Below are 20,180 nucleotides of genomic sequence, written 5' to 3' on the forward strand. Positions count from 1 at the left end.
GCAGTTGGGAATTCATGACACAGTGAATAAACCTTGAATCTTAAGTATAATAATCAAAACAAAGGAAAATTTATCTGTTCATTATTAAATTTGTTTTAGGTTTTGACATACAAATAATATAGTTAGGGGTGTCAAATTACCTCAGAGGCAAGGCTGTGATACTTCTGCTTTTCTTCAGGGCCTAGGGCATACCACCATTCTCCAAGGATTTTAGAAACAGTTCTGTTATCTTGGTTAGGGTAACGCTGATGTACTAATGGCCTATGTCGCTTGCTGAAGATCATGAATGCATTCATTGGTCTTCGTATGTGCTCCCTCTCACCTTTTCCCTGTAAAGTATAATACATAAATTTCTGATAAGGTATGTATGTAATCTAAATTTTAAAAGATACACAAAGTATCTGAAGTTAATTAGCACAACCATAAATTTTACTATAGTGTAATACTCTTCAACGTGTAGCTTTCTTTTCATAAGGCATTTTTAAATACCCCTGAAAAAGTTGAGTTGAGTTTCAGTAACAATGATACAAAACACCAGATAAAGATAAACAACATTAGTACTAATCTAATACGTCTTGCAGCATTCACCCCTACACACACCTTTCTTGGACTCTTTGGCTCCTCCTTCCCAGAAAATGATCCCAAGGACTGAGTTCTTCTCTTGTTATTCGTACTGGCAGTGTTATCTAGATCAGTCAGGAAAACATCATCATCATCCGCCGTCATGTCGAAGTCCGTTTCCTGACTGCATGACTCTCTCCGCTCTTGTCCATCTTCTCTCGTTCTGTTATTCCCAGCAACTCCATCATTCATGCTCTCTGCGATGCCCTTGCCATTAGTTATCACATCACCATTAGTTGCTGGTTTGACTTCAATCTCGTTTTTTGGCGGCTGCTGATTATTTGCATTCCTATTGGGTGTAGTAATGAGAGGAACAAGCTGACTCCAGTGATACATGGGTTGGTTTTGTTGTTGATCCCAAGTAACTTCCCTTCCCTCTTCCTCTTTCCCAGACGAAGCATCAACCATAACATGGTCTGTGGAAGGAAGCGACACATGGCTTCTTGGCTGAGTTATTATCACAGCTCCTGAGTTTGGCCCAGTTAAATATGAGGTTGTCAGTGGCATCACTTCTGTTTTCACAACAGTCCTCTGATTTGGAGTGTCCTCTTTTTTGATACCTACAGTTTCTATTGTAGTTGTCTGATCAGATATATTTATTTTACCTTCTCTAACAGCAGCACTACTGGCACGCAACAACAGTCCTTCCTGCTCCCCAGAACCTCCCATGTGCCCTTCCCCATCATTCCCCGACTTCATGTCTACAATGTCGGGTTGTTCATTACTAAACCCCAATCTCTCAATTGGCCGAAATCTATTAGAGAGATCCTGGGGCTGGGGTTCAGAATCTGGTTTGGATTCACTGGCAGAGGTGAGAGCTTTCTCCAGGATGACTGCAGATGATTGACCAGCTTCTGAGGCAACTGCTTCTCCTGAATCCATAATCTTCTCATGGTGGCCTTGGGAAGAGGTTGTAATCACCTGGCTGCTCAAGGTGCTCACATGAGAGTGGATAGTAAGAACACCTCTTCCATCTTGTATGACAGAATCAGGTGCCTGATGCAGTCTCATGCCTGAGGGCCCTGTCATTGCCAAAGTCGCCTGAGGACCCTGAATACTAAGGGCTGATGATACACCATGGGGTTGACCCACAGGCATGGCATGGCTAGGGGAGGCTCGGATCACACTCGTGCCACCCGTTGCTTGGCTAACTGTTGATGGCAGTTTTGTCACTGGACGAACTAGTTCTGGCCTGCAAGTATAATAGAGAGAATTAAAAATTTTTCTGTATTTTAAGATTTTCAAAAAGATTAACCCAATGGCGACGGGTCACGGCTATCGCCGTCATAACAATACGCCCGATTTGAGGCGTGCGGCTGTCCGCAGCGGCGCCGCGCCAAAACGCCCCGAGGCAATGATTCGGCTTGATGTACCGAATTCACGCGCTCAGAGTCGGCGCGCTGCCGCCGTTCGCCAGAGTGTAGAGTTTTTTTTAATTTTCTATACACAACGCCATTGGGTTAAGTTCAGATTTAGGGAAAAAAAAAAAAAAAAATAAAAAAAATAAATCAACTAGACTTGAAGAATTAAATCTATACTATATGTAACCAATGCCTTTACATATAAACTGGTAAAGTGCCTTTTTCTTCACTGAATTTCTTACATATGACTTAAATACACAAAAACCTTAATAATTTTCTGAGCAAAAACTAGGCAACAAGAAATAAATGTTTTACAAACCGAATAATAGGCTGTCTTTGAGGGAGAGCTGGTGTAGGATGTCTACTGACATGGTCGTGTGAAGCCCACTGGCGACCAGTAGGAGATGTAATTGGGGCGCCAGGTTGAGAGATGGGCATAAAAACATTTCCTCTGGGACCCACAGTTACAGGACTCTGGATAGCTCTTGGTGATATGGATGTTGGAGAGAAACCGCCCGCAGGGGTTGTAGATCTCGAGGAGTTGCTAAGCGTCACTGAAAATAAAAGATGTGGTTGCAAGTTTCAAAACGTTTTTTTTTTTTTTTTTTTTTTTAACATAAATACTTGATCATTATACAACTGTAAGTCCTCCAAAAGATTTAACATAACTATCTTTAACATCTCACAAATTTGTCTTTTTATCACAAATGGTTTAACTTTTGTAGATTATTCAACAGTATTATTAACTCACTTAATCAGTCATGCTTTTATGATTTTCAAATTCACCAGTGATGATTTAATTATTCTGTATTTGACATTATGATTTTTTAAAGTCAGTGCAAGCTAATAGCTCATACCTACCTGCCATATGAAACACAATATAATGGCAAAAATTAACTATAATATACAATACCTTTAGTTGATATGGAGACAGTGCAACTATATGCTAACTACATACACACCTTAGTTTAGTTCAGAGGGAAAAAAAGAAATGGCTACTAGTATCTAATTCATCAGAAAACTATAGTATACAATAACCATAATAATACATGACTTACTCAGCATGTTTGCAGCCTCTGTTTCATCCTGGGATCTTGGGGCAGTGAGATTAAAGTTTGGAGATGTATCCGAATCACATGACATCTCTTCCCAGTTCCCTTCAACACTCGGAGTGTCTTTCCTATAGTAAAAGAAAGGGTAAGATATCGAGAAAAAAATCCAAGAATCTCTTAATTTCTCTCATTTAATGAATTGAACCTCACATGCAAACAAAATGAATTAATGAATATGATTTGCCGATTTCTTCATGTATATGAAATTTATGCTTAAATCCTTTAAATATGCTTTTCTGAGTTATCTAAAAGTTATCCAAGCAGAAACTAAGAAGCTTTTTTTCTTTCCACTTCAGTTTTATTTAAATTTCCTTAAAATTAAATAAGATAATTAAATAACAAGAAAATGGCATCCTTATGAGTGTTTATTAATGCTTAACAACTAACTTTAACATTTAATATTCCTAGTTCAATTTTTCCAAAGTGGTAATAACATCTGCCATTGACATGCTAAGACCAAAAGTTTTAAATACAATAAAAGATGGACTTACCCAGCACTGAAGGTAATGGATGAACTTCGAAGCCTTTTGCCATACATGGAAAGATGTCTGGAACAATATCCCTGTCTCTGACTCTCCTTGCTGCATCCATCCTTCCCACAGAGCCGCCGCCACTGTTTCCCATTGAATTTCTTACGAATACCATTTGGAGTGGTAACAACCTCTCCTTTCTTGTACTTAAGTGGGGTTGCAGTCCCAGATCTAAAATTTGAAAAAATACAATCAAATTCATGGTCAATGTAAGCTTTCTTAAATCCTGGCAGATAATTTTCAATAAGATGGGGTATCATACAAGCACCAACACTCTAAAGATGGAAGCATCTTAAGTCTCTTAAGAATACTGTAACCGTACCTTGGTGTCACTGGAGTCGATCTTGGTGTGGTGGTCCCAATACTGCCATGCTCAATCAGGCTTGAGGTAGACCCACGGCTGTGCATAGAGGCCCTTTTGGGATCCCCCATGTATTTACTACCCAAAGCACCTGGAGTCAGGGACAGCGACCTGTGGTTACCACTATAGTGACCTGAAAAAAGAAACATAAATAAATAAACAAATGAATAAATAAATAAATAAAAAATAATGATAAAAATTAGATGCACTATTTTTTTGACATCTTAATGGCACAGCTATTCAGACACATATCAAATTCTTCAACCACCTTACAAAATACCTTGCCACCAGTGTACCTTGATCTTGCTTCTTTCATACTTTTGAAACAAATGGTACCCACCCCACACACACACAGACAGCTTGTTGTACTTTAAAATACCAATACTAATAATAATAACAACCTCAATCAATGATTAACAACAACAATAATAATAACAACAAAAATAGAGTAACGATAACCATAATGAAAATGATGATGATGATAGTAACAATAAAAGTTAACAATGACAATGACAATAATAATAATAATAATAATAATAATAATAATAATGATGATTACAGTGATGATGATAATGATGATGATGCCAACAATAAATGTACCAATGACAATGACAACAACAACAACAACAACAACAACAACAACAATAATAATGATGATAATAGTGATGGTGATACTGATAGTGATGATAATGACAATAATGATGATGACGACTTTGATAAAGATTATGATTATGATGGTGGTGGTGGTAATAATAATAATAATAATAATAATAATAATAATAATAATAATAATAATAATGATGATAAATAAAAATCAATGATGATAAAGATGTCAACAACAAAAACAAAAACAATAATAACAACAATAACAACCATAATAACAATAATAATTTCATTCCTATAGACTGCAATTTACACATCATAAAAATTAATACCCTTGAAAATTATAACCAGTAAATAGATAAGTACAAGCACATACAGTTACAGACACCCACCCACCCACCCAACAATGCTAGAAGTCTAGTTGTAGTTGTAAAATGTTGAACAAGCAATAAAAGGGAGTATCTATAATTTAAAAAATACTATGATATATTCCACATAAAAACAACAATAGAAGCAATAATGCCAATGCTATAACGTAATCAAAAGCTAGTAATAGAGGTAAGAAATATTAATGCTTAACAAGAAATGTCAAAATGTCTTAAGTATCCATGAAGGGCCACCCATCTTACATGTGGCACCCATATTCTCAAATCCCTGGTCATGTTTTGGTCCAGAAGTTTTTTCCCGATTTTTTTTCTTTTCTTTCTTGTCCCCCAAACACTGGGTATGCTTCTAGAAAAGACTCACTCATTCATTCACTCACTCACTCACTCATAATAAAAGCAATAGCAATAGTAGCAACTACTACAAAAACAATAATAATAATAAAATAAATAAATAAATAAAATAATAATAATAACAACAACAATAATATTAAGTGATAATAATAATATTGCAAAAAATAATGATAACTAATAATCGAGTCATTACTTAAATAATATTCATATTGGCACACACTCACAAAATGAGTATTTGTCTAATGTAACAACAACAAAAACAACAGCAGTGACAGTGACATTTATATTTTGAAAATGAAAAATGAAACATAAATAGTGCTTTGAAAACACATGGGATACTAAGAGTGGTGTAAATAAAACAATAATAACAATAAAAATATGAAAGAAAAAAAATAGAAAACAACTGAATCAAATACAAATACAGTAAAAGAAAAAAAATATATAATAATAATAACAAATCAAAAAATAACCATGATACAATATATCAACAAAGACAACATGAAAAAAGAAAAAAGTTTGTAATATAGACTAACACACACACACACACACACACACACACACACACACACACACACACACACACACACACACACACACACACACACACACACACACACACACACACACACACACACTCACTCACACACTCACTCACTCACTCACTCACTCACTCACTCACTCACTCACTCATTCTCATTCATTCACTCACTCTCATTTATTCACTCTCTCAATCACTCATTCACTCTCTCAATCACTCATTCACTCTCTCAATCACTCATTCACTCTTACAAAGACTCATTCACTCTTTTAATTACTCATTCACTCTGCCAAGCACTCATTCATTCTCTCAGTCACTCATTCACTCTCTCTCTCTCACTCATTCCTTCACACTCACTCTCACTCATTCATTCACACTCACTCACTCACTCACTTAATCACTCTCTATCTCTCTCTCTCTCTCACTAATATAAATATCCCAAAATGATAAATAGAAACATTACTGTCAGGGTTAAGAAAGTTCAGAAATCAGAATATTTTGCTACACGAGATGTAAAATTTGCCTCCTTCAAAATGAAGTTTGATATATTCAGGTTTGTGATGACTTTGTGGAGTCTCTGCAACATGAAATTACCAATAAAAAACAAAAATAAAAATAAATTACCTTTAATTACTATCATAATAAAAATTTGAAAAAATGAGAACAAATACTAGTACACAAATATTCATAATATATGCCATTAAGAAATGTAAAGAAACACACACATGTACGCACACAAGCACGCATGCACCCACCCACCCACACACACACACACACACACACAAAATCATTCACATAACATATATACATCCATAGACTCATGTCCTCTTACAAGTTATAATCAAATGCATCAAACGCACATATTCACACACGCACAAAAACAAATATAAAAAATTATCAGATCATGAAGATTTACCTGAAGTGAGAAGAAACTACATTACTGATGGCTCTAACATTTCAAGACACATATGAAAATGGCATGTCAATCTATAAGGTAACAAATACCCTAGAATTTTCTTGAATTCTGTATCTGTCCTATCATTCACCATTTATTTTTTTCTGGTAGAGTCCAGTGCATTTCCTTTCTCACTAGTCAGTATATGCCATTGTGTCAGTCACCAGTTCTGACTCATTGTACTAATACTGGCTTGTATTCTGGATACTAGAGTTGAAACTAGCAGTTCATACTTGGTATCACTGAATGGTGAACTTATATGTGAAGAGGACTTACATAAGAACTACTCAGATATTATTAATATAACATTGTAAAGATAAATATAAGGCAGCAATGGATATTTATGTATTTATGATACTTTGTTAACTTTTGCACAATTCTGATAACTTTTGATAGCTAACATGGATGTAACACAGACCTAATGGAAAACCAAACAAAGTACAGAAATGTACAGACAAATTGACAGATAACCGACACACAAACATACTCATGTCTGATGAAGACAGACAAGGCCAGACACACAGAGAGGTTAAGAATGAAAGACACCCCCCCCCCCCCCCCCAAAGTGATTATACAGATGATACTAAAAAAGTTAGGAAGGAAAATACTGGACAGTTAAGGCTAGAAATTATTATTTTTCTTTTTATTATTGAAATGGTTCAAGCCTTCTCAAAAACAAAAACAAAAACAAACACACACACACAAAACTACTGAAGTCCTGCCTAACACACACACTCAGAAATTATCTTCAACTATATCACATAAGGGTCATCCCAGGAGTATCAATTAACCTGTTGCCACCAGGGATTGCAGTATGTACATGTCATGTCCACTGCGATTTTAGTTTCTCCATTGTTTACACATAAAGGGGTCCACAAGTACTTAGTCACCAATGAATCCATTTAAAGTCCTATCAATCTCACGTGTTTACATTTTCCCTTGATTTTTAGAAAAACTTTTTTTTTATTGCTATTAGTACTGTAAATAACATTAGAATAACCTTGATGTCAAGGATAATAATAACAGTATTGATACCAATAGCATCAGAAAACACCAGGAAAAGGGAAATCAGGTGAGATCATATGGGCCAACTATTTGACTTCTTGGTTGCTGAGCACTAGTAAAAAGCACCTATGTCTATACACAATTCCCAAAACGAAATTACCAGCAGACATCACATGTTCCTAGCAGCACAGGTTCAACCCCTAAAACCCACTAGCCACAAACATGGCTTGCCACAATGTGTACCTAGTCCTGTTCTCCACAGATATGCAAAAGGTATCAAAACAGTAACAACTGACTCCTGACATTCTTCTGATATCCTTTATGCTCACAAATTGCCTCTGATGTTACCCTAGGTCACTATTATCCCCTAAAATCCTATAATCTCAGAAGGCAATCTATTCCAAAGCCTACAAATAGCAGTAAAAAAGCATCCCAAAGCCTACAAATAGCAGTAAAAAAGCATCTAGAAAACGGAGATGTAGTCATTTGACTTGCATCATGTACGAGTAATGTTGACACCTTCATAAATCTTCTTGCGCTTGTGAATGATGCCTAACCTAGATGAAACTGCCTAGGCCATATTCCTAATTTCCAATTCAAATGTAATCTTTGAATCATGTGATAACTATACATTTTAAAGCTTTATAGGTTGTATTTTCATCAGTAAAACATCTTTTCTAGTGTGTAAAATCATACTCTTGAAATATGACAAAACTTTGCCAAGGTAAAATGTGAAAAATCTAGTATCATTTGTGCAGCAGAGCCTCTATTTTGGCAAATGTTACCATACATTACATATGCCAGCCAAAAAAATAGATTTGATGGCCACATTACCACTAATATTGAATTTAATGCAGTTTTCCATTCAACCTTTCTCCAATTACAGTAGATGATCTCACAGAAAAAGCAGTACATCAACAAGTATCAGTTACCTAGCCTGTGTTGATGAGTGTAGTATAGGGGAAATAGGGAGCCAGCATACAGCTGTTGATATGAACAGTGAAAAGAACAAGCTTGAGTACTGCAGGGAAAGAAATACACAATGCAATACAAAGATGATTGAACTGAAGTGCTTGGAGATGAACTGTCAGTGATCTTTCTCTCATTATCATTAAATAATGGATTAAGATTAAACAAACTTTATCTTTGCTCTCCTTAATTTCAAATCACGATATCTGAGAATGATATACAAAGAAACTCTTTTTTAGTGCCTCTACTCCCCCCTGAACTAATTAGATACTTTCACATTCGTTGAATTATTTGCACTTGGCAAGCTTTTCCAGTGCCAATTACACAACGAATGTGAGGCTTTACTATTGTTCAGGGGAAGGTGAGTGGTTCTATGGACTCTTAGATCATATCAAAGGCTGTGCTCCCTAAAAATGTATGATCAAGTAGTATTAAACCAAAGATGCTAGGAGAGCTTATATACAAGCCATGTTGAACTATTCTTTTATTTTATGAATTTCAGTAATGGATCCAAATGTGCTTATTCACCAAGGAGTAAATAGCTAGGTTTATCTGATCTCACCTGTTTACCCTTTGACTTGCATTTTCAGAAAGAAAAGTTGAAATTTTAATATTAGTATTGTTCAAGACATAATAACAACAATAATGATGTTAATAATGATAACAGTAACATTAAAAACAATATCTTTAGAAAAAATTAAAGGAATGAGATAAACAGGTAAGGCCAGGAAGGCCTAATAATTTGAGTCCTTGGCGACTAAGTACTTATGAAGCTATAAATGTGTAAACAATACAGACAAAACACAGCTGCAATGGGCAATGCATGTACTGGTGCTGATGAATTTAGTTTATGTGGGATCATATAGCTAATCCATGCTCAACTTCTATGCAAGGGAGCAATACATTTTAACATAAAAAAAAAGTAAAAACTGTATATATCAGTATCCATATTCATTTGTTGGTAATCTACTAATATATTTGCTTATTAAATGATGTATTCCCTAGAAACTAGAATGTATTTTACCAGAATGCATCTTTGTCTATAAGCTCACAGCAACTGAAAACAAGTAGTGTTCTTGGAAATGAACTTCATTTTTAACATGTGTCTTTCTTTTGTAAATAATCTATTTCACATGACAAAAGAATGATTACTGGGCTAAAATGTATTCCTATTAACCAAGGTATTAGAATTAAAGCACCATTTTGTAGATGCTCCCAATTCCCCTTTCATATCCTAACTCACTCTTACTCTCATTCACATACATGCTCCAGATTTTTTTTTTTTTTCTTATTTCTTTCTTTATTGCAACTTTCCTTGATTTCTTCTTGAATTCTTTACCTACACATGCATGTGTATCCAAAGGCCAACCCACACATAAATATCAAGGTGTTATCTTACTGAACCTATCCAAATAATCTCTATCATTCTTTACAAAAGACTTTCACACATACCTGTTTCTGAAGGAAATGTAATATCCTCTCTTCCAAGGTCATCATCACTGTCATATTCATCATGTCTTCTCCTTAACTCTTCAGACCCAGAGCTCAGACCAGCAGACCCTGATGCTGCTGATGCTGCTGATGCTGCTGATGCTGCTGATGCTGCTGATGCTGCTGATGCTGCTGATGCTGCTGATGCTGCTGATGCTGCTGATGCTGCTGATGCTGCTGATGCTGCTGATGCTGCTGATGCTGCTGATGCTGCTGATGCTGCTGATGCTGCTGATGCTGCTGATGCTGCTGATGCTGCTGATGCTGCTGATGCTGCTGATGCTGCTGATGCTGCTGATGCTGCTGATGCTGCTGATGCTGCTGATGCTGCTGATGCTGCTGATGCTGCTGATGCTGCTGATGCTGCTGATGCTGCTGATGCTGCTGATGCTGCTGATGCTGCTGATGCTGCTGATGCTGCTGATGCTGCTGATGCTGCTGATGCTGCTGATGCTGCTGATGCTGCTGATGCTGCTGATGCTGCTGATGCTGTTGATGCTGCTGATGCTGCTGATGCTGCTGATGCTGCTGATGCTGCTGATGCTGCTGATGCTGCTGATGCTGCTGATGCTGCTGATGCTGCTGATGCTGATGCTGTTGCTGCTGATGCTGTTGATGCTGTTGATGCTGATGCTGTTGATGCTGATGCTGTTGATGCTGATGCTGCTGTTGTTGTTGTTGTTGCTGATGCTGATGATGATGGGTCTGCTGAACCTGCTGTTGCTGCTGTTGTGGATGTTGCTGCTGCTGCTGCTGTTGTGGCTGCTGCTGCTGCTGCTGCTGCTGCTGTTGTTGTTGTTGTTGCTGATGCTGATGATGATGGGTCTGCTGAACCTGCTGTTGCTGCTGTTGTGGATGTTGCTGCTGATGCTGCTGATGCTGCTGATGCTGCTGATGCTGTTGATGCTGCTGATGCTGCTGATGCTGCTGTTGCTGCTGATGCTGCTGATGCTGCTGATGCTGCTGATGCTGCTGATGCTGCTGATGCTGCTGATGCTGCTGATGCTGCTGATGCTGCTGATGCTGCTGATGCTGCTGATGCTGCTGATGCTGCTGATGCTGCTGATGCTGCTGATGCTGCTGATGCTGCTGATGCTGCTGATGCTGCTGATGCTGCTGATGCTGCTGATGCTGCTGATGCTGCTGATGCTGCTGATGCTGCTGATGCTGCTGATGCTGCTGATGCTGCTGATGCTGCTGATGCTGCTGATGCTGCTGATGCTGCTGATGCTGCTGATGCTGCTGATGCTGCTGATGCTGCTGATGCTGCTGATGCTGCTGATGCTGCTGATGCTGCTGATGCTGCTGATGCTGCTGATGCTGCTGATGCTGCTGATGCTGCTGATGCTGCTGATGCTGCTGATGCTGCTGATGCTGCTGATGCTGCTGATGCTGCTGATGCTGCTGATGCTGCTGATGCTGCTGATGCTGCTGATGCTGCTGATGCTGCTGATGCTGCTGATGCTGCTGATGCTGCTGATGCTGCTGATGCTGCTGATGCTGCTGATGCTGCTGATGCTGCTGATGCTGCTGATGCTGCTGATGCTGCTGATGCTGCTGATGCTGCTGATGCTGCTGATGCTGCTGATGCTGCTGATGCTGCTGATGCTGCTGATGCTGCTGATGCTGCTGATGCTGCTGATGCTGCTGATGCTGCTGATGCTGCTGATGCTGCTGATGCTGCTGATGCTGCTGATGCTGCTGATGCTGCTGATGCTGCTGATGCTGCTGATGCTGCTGATGCTGCTGATGCTGCTGATGCTGCTGATGCTGCTGATGCTGCTGATGCTGCTGATGCTGCTGATGCTGCTGATGCTGCTGATGCTGCTGATGCTGCTGATGCTGCTGATGCTGCTGATGCTGCTGATGCTGCTGATGCTGCTGATGCTGCTGATGCTGCTGATGCTGCTGATGCTGCTGATGCTGCTGATGCTGCTGATGCTGCTGATGCTGCTGATGCTGCTGATGCTGCTGATGCTGCTGATGCTGCTGATGCTGCTGATGCTGCTGATGCTGCTGATGCTGCTGATGCTGCTGATGCTGCTGATGCTGCTGATGCTGCTGATGCTGCTGATGCTGCTGATGCTGCTGATGCTGCTGATGCTGCTGATGCTGCTGATGCTGCTGATGCTGCTGATGCTGCTGATGCTGCTGATGCTGCTGATGCTGCTGATGCTGCTGATGCTGCTGATGCTGCTGATGCTGCTGATGCTGCTGATGCTGCTGATGCTGCTGATGCTGCTGATGCTGCTGATGCTGCTGATGCTGCTGATGCTGCTGATGCTGCTGATGCTGCTGATGCTGCTGATGCTGCTGATGCTGCTGATGCTGCTGATGCTGCTGATGCTGCTGATGCTGCTGATGCTGCTGATGCTGCTGATGCTGCTGATGCTGCTGATGCTGCTGATGCTGCTGATGCTGCTGATGCTGCTGATGCTGCTGATGCTGCTGATGCTGCTGATGCTGCTGATGCTGCTGATGCTGCTGATGCTGCTGATGCTGCTGATGCTGCTGATGCTGCTGATGCTGCTGATGCTGCTGATGCTGCTGATGCTGCTGATGCTGCTGATGCTGCTGATGCTGCTGATGCTGCTGATGCTGCTGATGCTGCTGATGCTGCTGATGCTGCTGATGCTGCTGATGCTGCTGATGCTGCTGATGCTGCTGATGCTGCTGATGCTGCTGATGCTGCTGATGCTGCTGATGCTGCTGATGCTGCTGATGCTGCTGATGCTGCTGATGCTGCTGATGCTGCTGATGCTGATGATGCTGCTGATGCTGCTGATGCTGCTGATGCTGCTGATGCTGTTGGTGCTGCTGCTGCTGTTGATGCTGCTGATGCTGCTGATGCTGCTGATGCTGCTGATGCTGCTGATGCTGTTGATGCTGCTGTTGCTGATGTTGCTGCTGCTGCTGCTGCTGCTGCTGCTGTTGTTGTTGTTGTTGTTGCTGATGCTGATGATGAGGTGGTTGTTGAGGTGCTGGTGCTGGTGGTTGTTGGTGCTGATGTTGTTGATGAACTGGATGCTGGTGCTGTTGATGATGTGACTGCTGATGCTGAATTTGCTGATGATGAGGATGTTGCTGATGGTGAAGATGATGCTGTGCCTGTTGCTGCTGCAACTTTTGTCTCTGCTGTTGTTGATGAAGTTGCAACTGTTGTGGAGAGGCATGAGAACCTTGTGGATACTGTGGAATTGTAACTAGTGTAGTCTGGTGTGGATTCAGTATATGCGTTGACACAGTGGCAGTGTTTGTTTGAGGAGGGGCTTGTGTGGCAGGTGCAAGTTTCAACTGACTGGTAACTTGGGGGAGTGGTTGCTGTCGATGTACAGTCATCATTTGTGGAGTTACTACATTATGAACTGGCATGGTGTGTACAGTAACGGTATTAGTTGAACTACTAGTCATGTTTAAAGGTTGACTATCGCTCAGGTTCTCTTCACATTTTTGTTTCTCATGCCCACTGCTATCTCCACTACCACTAACATAACCATTTCCACCCAGATCAGTGCCAGTTGTGTTGACTCGGAGATCTTGTGGCTTGTTCTCCAATATACTTGCAACTACTGTTGGCACTGTTACTAAAGGGTTTTGCAAAGTTACACTGACTGATGGACTTTCCACAACTGTAGACAAGACACCCCTCACATCAGCTACTGTTGATACAGTTGAAGCTGGATTGCTTCTGGGGCCCAAAACTGGCCTTGGGCCCTCATGCATATCCTCCAGGTCTGATGGATGAAACTTCCGCTTCTTGGGCAGTTTGCATACATCGTGGACTGGCTGCTTCTCCTCCTTTGCAGCAGCTGAGGCTGAAGTCGTCCCAGCGGAGGAAGCCGTAACTGTGGCATCCCGGCTAGATTGTGCAACACCGACCCGCTGGCCACGGTTTACTGTGGCGGCAGGCATGGCAGAGTCGGTGATGCTGCCCTGGTTACTCACCACAGCGTCATCCCCAGGAGCCGCAGAAGGAGAGCCACCCTCAGTTCGGGTAACCGTGTCATTGCCTCCACTGGACAAGGCATCTTTCCGAACTCTTACTGACCCACTGCCATCATCTCCCTTCTTTCCATGGGATATGTTACTCCCTGATGATGTGTTTGGCAAGGGAGGTGGGTTGGCAGGTTCACCCTCCTTACGAGAGCTGGGTTTTGACCCACGGCCAGAGCTGCTTGAAGCTTTGGATTCTGCAGTCCGCTTGGCTCTATTGCCCCCACGCCTATTCATCCTGATGGTCAGCCATAGTTATGATGCTCAGGACCACTGGCTGCTCACCAGAGCACCAGGCAACCGTCATAGCAGCTATGGTCCCACACAGCTGCAAGAGAGAAAAAGAAAAGGATCAGTATAATGTATAAGAAAAGTACATCATAAATGATTATCACCAGATACTCCTTACAATTACTTGTGATAAATATATAAATAAACACATATATACACACACACACACACACACACACACACACACACACACTTATATATATATATATATATATATATATATATATATATATATATACATATATACATACAGACGTGTGTGTGTGTGTGTGTGTGTGTGTGTGTGTGTGTGTGTGTGTGTGTGTGTGTGTGTGTGTGTGTGTGTGTGTGTGTGTGTGTGTGTGTACATGCATATGTACAATCCATCTCTATCTATGTCTATATAGACATGTATATCTGTATGAATATGTATATGTATATGTATATCTACATCTACATCTACATCTATATATATATATATATATATATATATATATATATATATATATATATATATATATATGCATACCTATATCTATCTATATATATATATCTGTATACCTATATATCTATCTATGTGTATATCTATCTATCTATCTATCTAGTTATATGGATTATATATTTGTATATCTATATCCATACCTATAAAATAACACTAAAGATAAAACTTGGAATTTAAATAAAACACTCAACAAAGCTGGTAGAAAAAAAAAAAAAAAAAGTTTATAGAAACTTAATGGAAGTTTCAAAATCCCCCTGGATTTCCTCTTCAGACTGAACTCATGTACACTTCCCTTGACCATTGTGATTTTTGTTTACTGATTTATTTACACTTCTATGGCTCCATAAGTCTTAGCAACCAACATAATCATCTACTAGGTCTACTTGTTGTTGTCACCTGTTTATTCTATTCCTTTATTTTCAAGAAAAGCATTCATCTTAAATGTCATTAGTATTAAAATTAATGATATAAAAACAATATTGTGGGTCATAACACCAATAACAATACCATATATATAAATACTCCCCCCCCCCCCCCAATATCAAGGAATGGGCTAAACAGGTGAGGTCAAGGAAGCCTACTAATTGATTCCTTGGTAAGTAAAGTACTTGTGGAGTCAAGTATGTCTAGAAAAAAAAAAGGGGGGGGGGGGACAATCATATGACAACTGACAAATCAAGACTACAGTGGGCAGTGCATTATATATATATATATATATATATATATATATATATATATATATATATATATATATAAACACACACACACATGCATAAAGTGCCAGTGGGTTACAAGGAACTGTTGTCACCCCTTCCACTGGGCCTACTTTGTGTACTTAGGGTTCTTCTACTACAGCAGAATTATAAGAACTAGAGCATAAATAATGACCAAAATATGATTACTGGTTAATTCCATACTATTGTACCACACATCTGAATTGTTTGTTCTATCTAAAAAAAAAAAATAATTCATAAACTTTATAAACTTCATAAGGGAAAGGTATAATCACTCTGCCCGAAACTTTGCCTAGGTGTTACTTACTTTACCTGTCCATTTAAAATAATATCTCAAAATTCACTGAGCAATCATATGATATTGACTTCCAAATGGCATTCAATATTTCTTTTTTCTCTGCTGCCAAAAAAGGGACCTAGATATTATACATAGATAGTAAATACTGCATTCATTATCTATAACTAAATATTCTTAAAAGTAAAAGAATATGGTTTACTTACATATACTACCAATATATTTTTTCAACAAAACTTTGATAAAGTCATGCTAACATTGCACCTATGGCAGAAAAATTAAGAATATTTGTATAATGCACGTGACAAAAGGAACGTCATGACACTAAAAGTCATATTGAGGTAATGGAAGTTAGGTTTATAATAAAACATTTACATATCTTAGCAAATGTATCAATAAATAAATTGTTTTTTTTATGGACTAAAGGGATTTCTTTTGGTTTCTTAAGGACTTCAAGTGTTTCTTATATTAAGACACTTGTCAAAATCTATCCCTCTAATACAGCAGAGTAATACAGATACACGACTTATCTAAATGATCTCCCTTACATCTGATATATTTTTGATACTACTACATGCTGTAAACTCACTTTTATTGATTATCCTGCAGAATCCAAGCAGAACAGAAATTATGTATTTTTCATTACAGTTTTACCTCTTACTGAATCCCTTCACAAATGCACAGTATCTTTGTCTAATCTAAAGAATAATAATAACACATAAAAGGACATTCAGCCCGAGTGTCATCTCCAGCCTTTAAGCTTCAAGCCAAAAGAATAAAGTATACCCGGTACTGAAAACCTGTATTAATTTAGGAAGAAATATGCATAACTAGACGTGAACAAGTTCTGTCCCTTTCAATATAATTCCATCTGCAATTTTCTTGTGTATATTCTTATGTCTTGTACACTACACTGGAAGTTTCTTTCTCACCGTAGCTCTAAGAAATTTACATAGAACTTAGACACTTAGAAACACTTTGAAACAGCTATCAACATCTTCCTCTACAATGGACGTGGTTAGCGAACGTCTCCACATAACTCGGCCTTAAAAACAAACACTGCTCTTGAAATTCCACCTAACACCAATCACGAAACACATTTTCACCAGGAAATTCCCTGTGCAGCCTTCATGCCCGAAAAAAGGCGTAATTCCCCCGGTAGAAGAGGCTAAAGGGAGTAGCAGCCCACCAACCCAGCCATTCAGTCCCACCCGATGAAAACAAAGGAAAACATCATTGCTCTGCTCTCTTTTCTCGCCTTGCTTTCCGACTTTCACGTGTCTGTGGGGAGTACGGAGGTTCCTCTCGATGGTTGTGGTGCATAGAACTTACCTGGCATGGATTAGGAAGCACCAGAGTAGGAGCAATATGGATCAATGTAGGTCCGTACTCTTCCTCTCGACACCACACACACGGATACGACCTCAGGTAGGATGCAGCCACGGAGCCAGCCGCCATTTACGCAATTTTCTCCTTCCACACTCCGAACCGGAGGTATTATGGACTTATACTCCAACATTTAAATGTGATTAATATACACGAATCCTTCATATTACAAGTAATGCTTGAATATTATTTATTTTCATCATTTGTCGGAATTTCTTCCACATTCGCACCATAAATGACACATCCAACCTTGGGTGAATGGGCCTGCAAGCTGGGCGCTGATTGGACAATATTTGGTCACGTGACTTCGCCGCGCACGCTCATTGGCTACCTGTTCTTACTCATGCAAGAGCGGTCACGAAAAAGCAGACGACACATTTATATAAAACATTCTCGTTTTGTATCACTACTGCACGTCCACATTCAGACAAATCGACTGTCTATCCGGAGACGTATTCTTGAACAATCTGAAAATTATCTGGCGCAGACGGGGTTACATATATAATGTCAGACGCGTCCCGCCATTTAATTCCTTCTTGTGTTGAGAAATCGAACTCATTGCACATTAATTACAAACAATATAATTCCTTATTAATTACAAGTTAAAGTTTCTCAAATTGGTTACGAGATTGCGAATTTGAAAGTCCCAAACCTATGGAAGCGTTTCTTCAGTGTCGCTCACCTGCCAGACTATTGAAGCCCTTATGTTTGGAGGACAGAAGTACGGGTCTTCCGTGATCCAGTATTCTGTCTAATCCTATATATGAAAATAAAGCTACAAACAAGACCAACCGCATTTGAGATTATGCGTAAATGTACTATGGTTAAAAAGCCAGTGTATTCAATATCACTGATGTGTGCTATACTGTAGAAAATGGGGTTAAAATGTTCCAGTAAGCGACCTTTGGCAACAGTATGTGCTCCATACCAAACATCTTCAATGTGTATATTTTATTCATTAGGTTTATTTTCCCCCCAATTTACAGTTTTCTATCATTCATAACAATTTGTCAAAAATGTCATGATAAAGATAGAAACGGCAGACTATGGATGTAAAAAAAACGAACGGAAAGCGATATGCATTGTGACTGTTCTTACAGGTGAACCACTGAAGATTATTATCGAATCTTTATTTCAAGATACATTTGAATAAAACAATATTTACATTCATTCTAAGACAATTCTAAGACAGTCTACAAACAAGAGGGTAAGAGTTTATCATAACTAAAATTTAGTAATCCGAACTCAGTACCGCATTAACTAACTTCAATGGTAATCCAGCTAACGTGAAAGGTATACAGTAGGCTATTAATCTCAAAACTTGGGAAACCCTACTTCCTGAACACAGTGACATAGTCACATGAATTTACTTGCGTTAGCCTCATTTGAATCAGTGCAGGCCATAACAACACTACATTTCAATACATCCTACAAAATACCTTCTTTGAAAGTAATGCTATAAAAAAAAAAAAAATATTAAAACCAAATTGTGTTTACTTCTTCCTACATCAACTACTAACGCCAATGACCGGTCTTCAGAGAACTGTGTCTCTTGTTTAACCATCTTTCTCCGCCGATATGGAGCGGGAAAGACTAGGTCACCGGGATTTGAGTACTTCCTCACAGTCCGCTCACTCCCTGGACGGACGGGCGCCGATGGCCTCCCGTTTCTCTCTGCTCACGTTTTTCTACCTCTCAGCCTTCATTACTCTCTGTGTTGTATGGTATGTATGTGCACAAACATACCGCCCAGGCGCAATATGCATTATGTAGGTATGTATGTATGAGTATGAAAACACACATACGCATACGCATACACACACACACACACACACACACACACACACACACACACACACACACACACACACACACACACACACACACAAATACACACGCACATATGTGTATGTATTTGTACACATACATATACATATACACATACACATACACATACACATACACATACACATACACACACACACACACACACATACACACACACATACACACACTTACACACACATACGCATATATACACACGCACATATACATGCACATGTTTGTATGTATTTGTATGCACACACGCATACGCACGCACGCACGCGCACACGCACACGCACACGCACACGCACACGCACACGCACACGCACACGCACGCACATATACACACGCACATGTATGTATGTATTTGTATACACGCACATACACATATACATGCACATGTTTGTATGTATTTGTATGCACACACGCATACGCACGCACGCACGCACACGCACACGCACACGCACACACCACACACGCACACACACACACACACACGTGTATGCACACACGCATACGCACGCACGCACGCGCACGCACACGCACACGCACACGCACACACATATACACACGCACATGTATGTATGTATTTGTATACACACACATACACATATACATGCACATGTTGTATGTATTTGTATGCACACACGCTTACGTACGCACGCACACGCACACGCACACACACACGCACACGCACACGCACACACACAAGCAACACGCACACACACACACACACATGTGTGTGTGTGCGCGCATACTTACATATATAGATATGTACATACACAATGCATTTCTTCCCAGTGGAATAGTTTCCCTATATATTTACAACAAGACTGCCTCGGCGACACTTCGAATGGAGAAGAGAGGGGGTCTTGAGGCGAACCGCGGCGAGG

At 39.7% G+C, this 20,180-nt stretch overlaps 1 protein-coding gene across 1 annotated transcript in view; it reads right to left on the bottom strand.

The window, feature by feature from the left end:
* Positions 1 to 20,180, bottom strand: part of LOC125033242 (protein capicua homolog) — a 111,593-nt gene that overhangs the window by 15,429 nt on the left and 75,984 nt on the right. Inside the window, exons 3-11 of the mRNA XM_047624625.1 lie at positions 13,138 to 14,604; positions 11,122 to 11,129; positions 10,245 to 10,367; positions 3,947 to 4,118; positions 3,586 to 3,795; positions 3,041 to 3,162; positions 2,302 to 2,536; positions 601 to 1,813; positions 141 to 329 (exon numbers count right to left, since the gene is read on the bottom strand). Coding sequence (XP_047480581.1) covers positions 141 to 329; positions 601 to 1,813; positions 2,302 to 2,536; positions 3,041 to 3,162; positions 3,586 to 3,795; positions 3,947 to 4,118; positions 10,245 to 10,367; positions 11,122 to 11,129; positions 13,138 to 14,513 — 3,648 coding nt within the window. The 5' untranslated portion in view covers positions 14,514 to 14,604. The remainder of the gene's footprint in view (positions 1 to 140; positions 330 to 600; positions 1,814 to 2,301; positions 2,537 to 3,040; positions 3,163 to 3,585; positions 3,796 to 3,946; positions 4,119 to 10,244; positions 10,368 to 11,121; positions 11,130 to 13,137; positions 14,605 to 20,180) is intronic.

The sequence above is a fragment of the Penaeus chinensis genome, chromosome 16 (assembly GCF_019202785.1).
Source record: "Penaeus chinensis breed Huanghai No. 1 chromosome 16, ASM1920278v2, whole genome shotgun sequence".
Taxonomy (NCBI): domain Eukaryota; kingdom Metazoa; phylum Arthropoda; class Malacostraca; order Decapoda; family Penaeidae; genus Penaeus; species Penaeus chinensis.